The sequence below is a fragment of the Hipposideros armiger genome, unplaced genomic scaffold, assembly GCF_001890085.2.
Source record: "Hipposideros armiger isolate ML-2016 unplaced genomic scaffold, ASM189008v1 scaffold_107, whole genome shotgun sequence".
NCBI lineage: Eukaryota > Metazoa > Chordata > Mammalia > Chiroptera > Hipposideridae > Hipposideros > Hipposideros armiger.
The window spans coordinates 3,473,245-3,485,264 of record NW_017731457.1 but is presented as its reverse complement, the minus strand read 5'-3'; the positions used below and the strand labels follow the sequence as shown (position 1 = coordinate 3,485,264).

At 45.8% G+C, this 12,020-nt stretch overlaps 1 protein-coding gene across 8 annotated transcripts in view; it reads left to right on the top strand.

The window, feature by feature from the left end:
* CUX1 (cut like homeobox 1) overlaps positions 1-12,020 on the top strand; it is a 376,257-nt gene that overhangs the window by 1,381 nt on the left and 362,856 nt on the right. For 3 of the 8 annotated variants that reach the window (XM_019646865.1, XM_019646866.1, XM_019646864.1), the window contains exon 1: positions 10-539. The exons of the other annotated variants lie outside the window; for them this stretch is intronic. In XM_019646865.1, the coding sequence (XP_019502410.1) occupies positions 210-539 (330 nt within the window). In that variant the 5' untranslated portion in view covers positions 10-209. Of the gene's footprint in view, positions 1-9; positions 540-12,020 lie in introns of those variants that run through there. 8 annotated transcript variants of the gene reach the window in all.

Below are 12,020 nucleotides of genomic sequence, written 5' to 3'. Positions count from 1 at the left end.
GGACCGGGGGCTGCAACTTTCCCCGAGCGCAGGTCCCGCGCCGCGTCCCAGCGCGCCGTCTGCCCAGGAGTGAGGCGCCTCCTCCCCGCCGCCAGTTTCGGCGGCCCTCTCCCCGGGCCCAGGGGCTCTCGCGGACCCCAGTGACCCGCCCGCTCCCCTCTGGCCCTCTCCTCGGGGGCCCTGCCTTCCTAGCAGGGTCTGAGGGCCCGATGGAGCAGGCGGCGAGTCCGCTCCAAAATGCCTTCTCGGGTCGGGTTCTGGAAAGGAAAGCCCCAGGGGCCCCGCCGGGCTGTAGCGTGCCGGGTTGTGGTCCGCGCGCCGAACCCCAGGCGCCGCTCGGGGATCGTGCCAAGGCTCCCCATCCGGCGCCTGAGCCGCCGCTGTGCCCATGGGGCGCGTTCTTGCCTGCCACCTACCACCCAGAGGAGCGGCGCGCCCTCAGGGTTCACCCCGAACCTGCGAGCTCCGCGCTCGCTGCGCCTGGACAGCCTCGGGACTCTGCCAGGTGGATGTTGTGCGTAGCCGAAGCCAAGTTGAAGGTGAGCGGCATGTGGGCCAGGAGCTCCGAGAGCGCTGGGGGCAGTCTGTGACTTAGAAGGGCCCAGGGCGGCCTGTGTCTCCGGGGGTCCCTTAGCGTTCCTGGGAGCCGGCTACTGCTCCCAACTGTAAGGTGTGAGTGAAGGTAAACTTGGCCAAACTTCCTAACCGGGAGGACTGTTGATAGTGACCTACAATACTTTTAGGAGGAAAGCAAATGAAATCCAGATGCAGGCTTGTATGAAATGAAGCGGATTGGATTAAAACATATATAAATGGAGTCTGACAACTTTAATTGTATGCGCTTGTTTTCTGCCGTTGCCTACATAAGAACGATAACGCAGACTCATAGTCGTTATGAAATTTCTTCAAATTTCTTGCTTAACTAGGAAGAAGACTGTGAACTATGTATTTATTGTACAATAAGATTAAAACTTAAAGGAGTTTGAGTATTTATTGACTAAAATAGATTACTCCAAAGTGTCTATTGTGTAAATTAGATTCTTGGATGTAATGAACATAGCCGAATGGCATTTTTGATAAATTGGTCTACCCTGTTTTAGTAAAAATAGCTCCCTTTTACCATAATTTAATTCCTGTGCTTACTGTAAAACCCGTTGTGGAGTTTTAAGAGACAAACCTTAATTTTCTTTTTTTCTTGTCTTCCTAAATGTGACATTCTAGCTTGACATCAACGAGGTTTCTTTTTTAAGCATCCTGGAAAAACTGCTTGGGAAATACATTTGGTTTCTAGACAGTTATTAGATCTATGAACTCTGACAGGGTTTGGCCCCCCCCCCCCCAAGAGATTAGCTATTGTACTTCTTCAGGGTACCATGAGGACATTTAACTGTGCAACTCTAGAATTCGATTGAAAGTTTCCCTGTCGGTTTATGTGAATGAACCATTAGATATTGGTCTTGAATTAAAAAAAGCATAATTCTTCTTCCTGAGCACTCATTGGCTTTTGATGATAGATATGATTTGGCCTTAGATGATTTCTTATTGCCGCTTCATCACAGAATGTTTGAAAAACTTCAGCTGACTATGAAATGCCAGAGTTGAAGTATAAGGCGAAACTGGTTCTTTCTCTGGGCCCTGAAGAGGCCTTTTGAGTTGATATCTAGTTTAGCGTCATCTCTATTCCCACAGACAGTAAGTGACCCAATGAGACTGCAGTTTGAGAAGAGAGAATTCATTAGTTTCAGACTCTTCTCATCTTTCCAGAACCCCTTCCATTGAGATCAGGTTGCTTGCAGAGCCCAGTGCGGGTTGTGGCATTGATACCTGAGGGTAGAGAGGCTGGTCTCAGCTAGACCCACCCGCATCCTGGCGAGAGACTCCAGCGGGTCCCTGCAAGATAAAGCGGCTGTGTGCCTCTCCCACAGCCAGTGAGCCAGGGCGGTGCTCTTTCCCTCCGCTTGGTCTGTCTTGAAGGTTCCTTGGGGCTCAGAGTGTGTAGCCCAGGAAGAGAGCTTATGAAGATTGAGCTCTATTTTGTTTCCTTTTTAGTCCCAAAGGCTTGTGGTATAGAAGTTTCAGTGCTCTGGCGTTACTAAGACTAGTTGGACAAGTTTTTATCCTATCCCACACTTGTAAAAACTAGGCTTTTTTTTTTTTAAATAAGAAAAACACCATTGTATAAATTTGCCTTTTAAATACACGTTTGAAAAGAGGACACTTGCTAAAACAGCTCATGTAAATTTGTACGTTAGCATAGCTTTTTGGGATGGGGGCCTGCCAGTGACTGGCTCTCCTTTGGGGGTATTATTCCTACTTGGTGATTAGCGCCCTCCTTTAAGGAGCCTTTACAAAAGTGAACGTGAAACATTTCCCTCTTTTTCAAAATAAGAAAGCAATTTCAGTTTTGCTGTAAGTCCATTTTCTGATTGCTTTTATTTTATTCTGTTAAGGAAATGTGCATGTTACCCGCCATCCCAGACTGTTCCTGTAAGAAGTATATTGTTTTGATTGAAATATGTATCCCATCTAGTACCCTTTATGAAATAATGAGTAAACAAATCGAGGGTTTCAATGCTGCTGCTGTCTTTGTTTTCTTGCATCTATTAATATCAGTGTCTGAGACTGGGTGTTGGGAGGGGTTATTATCAGTTGATTAAAATTCTTGCTGTGTGAAATTATATGTAGGTTTAGTTATTTTTTGTTTGTTTTTATTTTTTGATGCAAGTCAGTGAAAGGACGAAGTTATGCAACAACTCCTGATAGAGTTGGGTCCATAGAGACCTTCTGCTTTCCCAGTTTCACCTATCTCCTGCCAGTAGTTAGCTACATGAGAAGGTTGGCGAGGGAAAGGGGACAGATTGTCAATCCCCTCACGAATTATTTTCTCCTAATCCACTGAGCTAACCTTAAAAATGCTATCTGGCGAGCTGATTGAGCCCAAGACCTTTAGTAGCTGATGAAAAAGTCCTCTCGGCTGTTGTGTACAATTAAAACAAATTCACTGGGGTTTATATGGGAGCTGTGTAGAAAGTCTGTGCTCAGTGACACCCTCCCCTCACCCCCCTCCCACCTGTAGCAGTCAACAGTCAAAACTGTTCCTGAGGCTGTGCTCACATTCTGTGTCTTAGGAAAGAAAACAGGCTCCAAGTAGAAAAATCCATATTCATTTCAGCTAATTTATAAAGCCCAAGGAACATCTGCAGTGAAATGAAGGAGGACAGATTTGTTAGAGGAAAACTTTCTTAAAAAGAGAAATTCATTGTGTAAAAATCATACAGAGCTAGGCCAAATTCCTACTTGTGCTTCCATTATATATTGCGTTGTCGGAAAAATCATGACGCGTTTTTGCAACGAAAAACAGAAAAAATATGTCATGACTTTTCCGACAACCCAATAGTTCACACATTTGGTCTTATATAAATTTCATACATTTAAAAGACAGGTGTATCTGATGGACTGTAACAGAAACGCTACCGAAAAGTTACTATAGAAGTTATTCTAACATACAGAATAATACATAATTTTAGAGATGACTTTAAAACCTATTGAAAATTGTTTAATGTATAACTTTAGAAATATCGTTTAATGTATAACTTTAGAACTATCGTTGCTTTTTCTGAAAGATCTGATTTTTACAAGTAATTGTCAAAGATAGAAATGCGTGCATCTTGTCCTGTTGTTTTGTCTGAAGCTCTGCACTATGGCTGCAGAGAGATAGTTTTGGTTTCAGCTGAAATTCCCCTGCCTCTGATTGTTTAAACCAGACCCTTAATCTTATTTTAACATACTTAAAATGTTCAAAAAACCCGGAAGAATTGTTTTGTATAAGTAGCAAGTGAATGTAGTTTAAACACTCAAGCAATTCTGGTATCTAATTGGAAACAGGTGGAATTCTTGGAATCCTGTGTTTGAATCTTATTATAGCAAAGCATAGAAACACTTTTTACTTATAGCCATTTATTTTGTTGAAGCTGTTTGAAGAGGAGCCCCATGACCTCTCCTTGTGCCCCACCACGTTTACCTGGATGTCCCAGTCGTGCTGGGCATTTTAGGAACTGGATGCCTAGACACCTGAGAGAACTGCATGTGCAGATCATGGGGCAAAAAAGGGACTTTAATGGCATAATTAGACAAGTGATTTAATATCTGCAGTGTACAACTGTTAGAGCAAAAAGATTGTGAATTCATTTGTGATTTCTGATTTAATAAACATTTATTGTCACGAGCATTTGGGCACATTTATTACACCCTGATAATGATCTAGAATTCAGAGAGAAAGGACTTTCTCTAGAAGTTCTACATTTAGAGAGATAACTCAAGTAACCTCCCCTGCACCCCCCCCCCCAATGGTTAGGGGTGTAGTTCAATAAAAGTTAATGGTGAGGCACTCAGAATTGTCTAGTCATTTTCCCTCTTGTAGTTTTCAAAACCAGCTAACAGCCCAGGTTTTGCTGTATGCTGAAGAACCAAGTTTTGGTTGGTGTTTAGGTGTTGGTTTTATTGAAGAGGAAAACTAAGATTTGTATTGCGCTCTTGGTCCTGTCACACTTTTGGATTGGCTGGGCAGGAGGTGTTCCCTGCAAGAAGTTACCTGGGATTGAGGGGGAACCTGGTGGAGGTGCTCTCCTTTGCGCCACACCTAAAGCACCTTTGAAGCACCTGGGCTGTGAAAAAGTGAGTGTACTGTCCTAGTCACATTGATAGGACACCGTTAAAAACCATAAAGAGGGTGAACAACTCTTTCTGAAAGACATGAAATTTGTTACAAAACCCATCAAGAACCTTTCCTTTGAAAAATAAACAACTCTAATAAAAATAATTCTAATTCTTGGTGTAATTAAATACCGATAGGATAATGTTAGTGCACAAAATAAATGTTGTCAGTTTCTTCATTTGAATCTGAAGGCTTTCCTTACTGCAGGAGGTCCAGAGCAGAATTTTTGTGGTTATTAGACTCCTTGTATCATGGGCAGCCTGGGAAGTTCCCTGAAGGTGATTGGTATGGATTCCTATTCAGAAGAAACCCACCCCTGCCCCCACTCCATCCTTTGAAACATCATCAGACAGGTGACTAGAAAGGAATGAGGTTGGGAGTGTTCATTCCTCCCAAGAATTTACCTAACACAGCCAAGCAACTGGAAAAATAGCCAGGTAGGAGATTTACATGAAATTGACCAGATTCTTCAACAAGGTGGCCCACACCTTTATAAAACACAGGAGGCCATGACAGGCCTCCCAGGTCTGGCCTGTGACTTGGCTGACACAGTCAGCTGACAGTTGAAATCGTGGATGCTTTTGATTCTGAATTATAAAGTTAATGTTGGAGGAAGTCAGCAGAGCTTTCTCTGAAGCTTGTTCTTTCTCAGCATTACACTCAGTATACCAGCATAGGGCTTGTTTTCTTCAAGGCATTTTTCGATTTGTGTTTATTCAATAGGTAAAAGCAGTTAATGTGTTTTTTAAAAAGTTATATATGGTTGTGAGGTGTTTCAAGTTTGGTTAAGGGAAAAACAAATTGTCAAATAAGCTCGTAAGTGAATATTGTGAAATTGTGAGAAATAGAATGCCATTCTTATGATCATTAAACTTTTATTTGTGTGTTGACAGCTTTTTGCTAAATGTAAGATGTTCAGATCCTGTCCACCCAGCTGTAAAAACATACACCCCCTTCTCCCCAACCAACTCAAAGCTTCCCAATTTCTCCCTAAAAGCAAGACAGCTTTTCTTACATTGGGTCTTTCTCCCTAATTGTTAATATTTTATTTTGTAACATAGTTTATGTGTTTACGACCAAAAAGAATACAAACTCATTTTAGGCACCTTGGTTCAGTTGTTTGGGGCTTGCGAGGGTCTTTGGTTTATTGCCAGCTTCCCTCCTGTTTTTAGGGGAGGAGTTGCTATTTAGATCAAAATAATTTGATTAAACCTAGTAAATGACACCAAAGGTAAGCCCTTGGCTTGAAGACCTTGAAGCCACAAACCTAAGCGAGGACCTCTGTGGAGCCACCCTCAACCTGGGCGCTGCCAGTCCCAAGGGCCTGCTGCTGCCACTGCCTGCCATATCTTGCCCCTCGTCTGAGCTCCTGCCCTGCCAAGCCTGTCCCTTTCTTTGTGGTGACAACTGTTGTTTTTTTAAAAAAGTATTTGTGGAGCTCCATTATTTTGAGATTCTTGGAAGAAAGATACTATGTAAATGAAAATTAAAAATAAAATTCTTGCTGGAGGGAATTTGTACATTTAATTTTTGATTAGGTTTGGAAAAGACTTTTTTCCTTGCCCTGAAAATAGAAACATTCTGTTACTCCTATCACCATTTTTGCTTCATTCTGAAAGGTATGGCAGATAATGGTGAAATATGTCCTTTATTTTCTGTTTTTCACCGTGGTAGTTAACCTAGAACTTGAACCTGTGCAGATCTGTGTACAGTGAATTATTTGTTTCATTGTTCTTCTCTGCTGTCACCAAGCATGTAGATAGCTACTGCCCATAGAACATAAACTTTTGAAAGGGTAAAGATTTTGAATCACCAACATAATAGAAATTACAACTAAAATTATAAGTAGACCTTCAAATCAGATTCCATCTTCCTCTCCTGTTCACACAGCAGAAATGTAAGATGTATAATTTTGACACAGAAAACTGAGTAGAGGAGCATTCATGTAAACCAGTGTAGAAACATTAATTTACTTGGATTGCTTCATTTTAGCTGTACCTCAACTCCTTGCTTACATAATACTGCGTGCTGTCACATCATTCAGCCAAGTAGGAGACAAGGTCAGGTTCAGAGTCATGCTTTTGCTCTCTCTGTAGGCATGAGTGGAGCCTAGTAGCCAGACAGGAAACCCAGGCTGCTGCAGGGTCCTTTTCAGTCACAGGCAGGCGAAGACCAGGGAGGTGGCCAGTGTCTAGTGAGCACTTATCTTGGAGGGCAGTCAGTGCTATGAAATCAGAATGTTGCCACCTGGAGCTGGCCATCCCAGAGGGAATGCTGTCATCTGTCTTCTCCCGGACTTCTTCGTCAGTCCTGGCACCCCAATTTGTCAGCACTGACCTGGGGTTGGGAGAGGAAGGATATTGCCGGTTATGGTTGAATGTCGTTATCGGGGAGTACAAAGTGGTTTTCTATTGTTTTACTTTGTGTTGGTATGTAATTATGCTGTCATTTTAAAATGCACTGATACTTTAATAAATCTTTCGTGTGTGTGTGTGTGTGTGTGTGTATGCAGTTAGTTTTGAGGACTGCTTGTTGTATGTGAGAGCCCGATTTTTCTAACACTCGAGCTGAGTGTGTAGCCTTTACTTGTTTCAGAATTCTTCGAAACAGGTCGCAATTCATTATAGATGTGGCTGCCAGATTAATCTTCCCAAACCATTGATTCCATCATGTCATTCCTCTCCTTAAACACCCACGGGGCTCACTTTGGCACTGACTGGAGACCACATTCCTCCGGGCAGCAGAGGTCCTGGTGGTTGTTTCTACCTTACCTAAACCTTGCCCCACTTAGAAGAAGCCCACATTCATCCTCCCTCTGCACAGCTGAGTATCAAGCCTTATTTTACCTTCTTGCCTTTGTTTTAAAACCAATGCTGTGGGAGAGCCCCTGTGTGCCAGGCACCGTGATGCAGGGTAGGGTGGCAGCCTCCTATGGGCAGAGGTGGATGGGGCAGCTGGGATTTGGCTGTGACAGAGCTCTGTGCTTGGAGCTGTGTGCATGAGACTGGAGGGCTGCAGAGGAAGGGTGCCAAGGTAGGGGCTCCGGGGGGTGAGGAGAGGGCTGGAGGGGTGGTAGAGTGGGCTGGGAAAGGGTCTCGTAGGGGAGGGAAAGCTTGAGCTGAGTCCTGTGTCCCTGGGGGAGTTGGGAGAGAGGGGCTGCCAGCAGAACAGTTGGGGGTCCCCTCTGAGCTCTGGCTTCCCTCTGGTGTTTCTGACCAGTTGCACCTGCCATAGCTTCCCGCCATCCTTACCACTCATGCTCCTGCTCTCCCTCTTATGTCTCACTCACCATGCCCATGGCACCCAGCAAGTCCTACCACATGAAAGCTATGGGCCTCTTCTCGGGGCAGTCCCATGTGTTCTGATTTAGGACTCATTCAGCTAGGTAATGCAAACAGAAGTCTTAGGATTGTCAGAGGCGGTGGGCTATATTAAAATGCCTGTGTTTTGCAAGCTACTGATAGGCACACACAGATACAACGTGGATTTCTTTTTTAATTCCTTCTTTGCAAAGTGACATATACAGTGGTTAAAATATACATAATTGTATTTGTGGCATGTAAAACATAAAAAATTCACATTTTAAAACTAGAAGTGGGTAGAACAATTCTTTGACAGAGATTTATCCTTTGACTCTGGTCACAGCTTAAACAGGAGGAAAGTTCCCCACGTGAATGGGGAAAGTGTGTATTGTAATGATCAGAATCCATTAGATACAAGAGAAAGTGTGTAGGAAGAAACTCGGAGGTCTGGGGGTCAGCACTGGAGAAATGTCTCACGTGTGCTCAGCCCCCAGAAGCTGCCTGTGGGTCTGGTGGGGTCTGGGCAGAGGCTCTGGGCCAGCCCCATTTCAGAGCAGTGGCCTTCAAAGCCTGTGTACTTTCTCTGCTTCTTCATTTACAAAGAAAAGTACCTAGGATATTTTTGTAGCGGTGACGTCACTGTCTGGCTGCATGAGCATTTGCACGGGTTTGGGGAAGTGAGGGCTGCTGGGACTTTACTGAGGGGGGCTGAGAGGAGCCACAGACCCTGGGTCCAGCATGGGTGGGGGTGGGTCCTGGAGTCCACAGGGGCAGGGAGGAGAGAGAGGAGCCACCCCAGGTTGGGGGAGAGGATGTGCTCCTTTGTAGGATATGTGGGATTTGGGTGACGGGTGGGCATTCAGGGGCTGAGCCCTGGGGAAAAGGAGGGGTGCAGCTCAGCAGAGAGGCTGGTGTTGAAGTCTAGAAGGTGACCTGGGTTATCAAGCCTGTGGAGGATTTACTTGCCTTTTGGTTGGTGCTTGAGAGTTTGGCATTGTTTGAGGTGGGGTGGGCTGGAGAACTAATCTTAACTAGGGGTCCTCATGCTCACGTCTAACTTTTCCAGTCCTGGAGCTAAGACTGCACCATGTTTCAGTAAAAGGAGAAGAGAAGGAATTCATTGGTGGTAGTATTGGACTCCACGTAATGTAGCTGGTTTTATGTCCCCTGGCGACAAGATAGATGCTTTAAAAAAGGGATTTTTAAAACATATACGCTAATAGCTGTCATTTCCTGAGTATTGACCGTGAGTAGGTTTAGCCTCTTAATTTCTCTCCTGTCGTGCACACAGCTAGCCCCATGGAGGAGATGTAATACCGCTGGTAGGTGAGAAGCCGGCGGGTCAGGTGGATACCTGGTCTGCTGTGCTGCAGTCCGTGCTTTTCCTGCCGACCCTGAGATTCCCAAGACCAGCTCTCAGTTAAAGTGGTGGGGTCCTCATGATGAGGCTTTTGGGATTCAGAAGGGCCCTCTGCCCATGGCCACCCTAAATGAGCTTGGCTACGGGTGGGTCACTTAATGTGGGCAGCTGGAGATGGAGATAAATCCTGGGAGGTGGATGTGAGGGTACCTGGGTTGACTGGGGGGTGAATGCCTTCTGGTTGACGCCTTGCTGGATCCAAGAAATGTTCTAGAGCCTTGCCTGCCCTGAGACTTTCAGAGGCAGAGCTCCAAAGAGGATTCTCTGACAGGTTGTCTCCCCATGCCATGAGCATTCCCATTAGCAAACTTGAGCTGATAATGACATCAGGCTGAAAGCAGCCCTCTTTATTGTGTTACCTGCTATCCTTCCATGGCCCATCAATGCATACAGCAAATTTGTTGGAAGACTTTTGGGGAAATGGTAGGCAGGAGCGAGGCCTGATTGCGGGACCTGGGCTGGAGGGAGGGAGGGAGCGAACTGGCAGAGGAATGGTTGTACACTGTCCAGTGGGCATTTTTTTGAGCACCACACTTGGGAGCATGAGTCTCAATTAGGACTCCTTTCTGAGACACTGGGCCTGATGCTGGTGCCGGGTAGTAATTTGCTGTTAGATACTATTTGTATTTAGCCCCTTGATGGCCAAGACAAAACCCTCATTCTCTCAGCCCCCTAGGAGTCTGGTTGATTTAGTTACTGCAGTGATACTGGATTCAAACCCATTGCACTTCACCCGAAAGCAGCGAATGCACAGGGTTGTGTTGTCAGTTACATGTGATGGCTGTGTCGGGTGAGTTCAGCAGGAGACTGGCTCACTAAGGGGTCTGTGGGTGGGTGTCTGGAGAGAAGCTGCTTAGATGACACGCCTTACATCATAGCTTATATTCCTCAGGGAATTCTCATAGAGAAATTGAGCTTTTAGGCGACTCTGGATTCAGATGATTTTTTGCATGCCTGATTTTTTTGTGACGATGCAGCTTGTTTTGTAATAAAGTTATAAATTTTAAAAAAGAAAATGCAAAAATGAGGGAAGTTGTTTACAGTTTTGTTTGTTTTTGCAGCAACTTATTATTTTTTTTTATAGACTGCTGGGCAATTCATTCATTCATTGAGCATGTCTCCATGGTGCCCGATTGCCACACTGGCTCCTGTTCAAGCTTTGGGGGTACCAAGAGGAATAAGTCCCCGGCCCTGCCCTCAGAGAAGCGAAGGACACAGAGTATCCCAGGCGTCAGGTTATAAGGGCTGGGGCCTGTGTGTCAGGAGGGCAGGGCAGGGGTCTGGGAAGATGGGTCTGGGCCGTCTTGCCCCATTGACTTATGCCAGCTTTGGACTAGGCACTGTTCTAGCACATTGTTCTAGTGATGTGAGCAGCAGGAAATCCCAGCCTTTAAGGAACTTACATTCTAGCAGGGGAGACAGAAAGTAAACACAGAATAAGTCCATCACAGCGTGCCAGTGCCCAGGGCCTGGGGACGGGCGGAGCAGGCGTCTTTGCAAAGCCATGTGGAGTCATTTCTAGTTTTGAAGGCTTTTTTACAATTTACATTTTAAATTGAACAGGGACAACTCAGCACTCAGCTTTGTGTTTAGGACAATCCTTCTGGAATCCCTGGATGAAAGGCTGACTAGAGTGTGAAGGGTGACGTGGTAAAGAATGGAGTGAGGAGGGTGTGGCAGTCATAGTCCACTAAGAGCTGGAGACGGACTGGGCCAGGAGAGAAGATGCCAGGCCGAGTGCTCAGGGTGAGGGGTCAGGGAGGTGCCAGGCCCTGTCATTTCTAGGAGGGCCTTTGGGGTCTTAGAAGTGGCCAGGGCAGAGAGGGAGCTGGGAGAGTGGCATTTAGACAGGCCACCTGTTGGGGAGGCATCAGGGAGCAGTGCACTGAATGAGTAGACTTAAGGGTCCAGATAAAGCTAAGCACCCAGCAGGCCCGTGTCACCTGGTGCCTGGTGTAGGCCCTTCTAGAGGCGGCCCGGACACATGTTCATTAAAAGCAGGTGGGGTGACGGCCCTGTACTTAGCATGGGGCCAGTGACTCAGATATGCAGGGAGTCAGCCTGGAGTTTCTTTGTTCATCCCTATTTGCTTTTTGTCAGTAATCCTTTGTAATTCCCCAGTTTCATGATGTAATTTTAATGGAATTAAAGTTGAACACTTCAGAATTATGTAATTAATTATGTTGGGCTTCAATTACAACTAATTATAGTGTGATACCTGGTGGCAAGTCAGGTACCTGCTGGTGGGGGGGGTTCATGCTGGCTGGCTCTCAGGACCGCCACTTTCAGTTCAGGATCTGAGGCTGCACCCTGGCGTTGGTGGCATCAGGCCACTGCCTTTTGGGCCGCCCAGGTGCCTCCTTGTCCCACTTCACCAGGAGCAGTTCCCTGGGACATGGGGAGGTGTGAGACAAGTGGAAAGTGCAGGGAGGGTGGGTCACGGTGTGGCTGCTGGAAGGGTTGCTTGACTGCTGGAAGGGTTGCTTTAAGCACAGCGGTTCTCAACCTGTGGGTCTCGACCCCTTTGGGGGTCGAACGACCCTTTCTCAGGGGTCGGCTAAGACCATCGGAAAACAAAAAGATA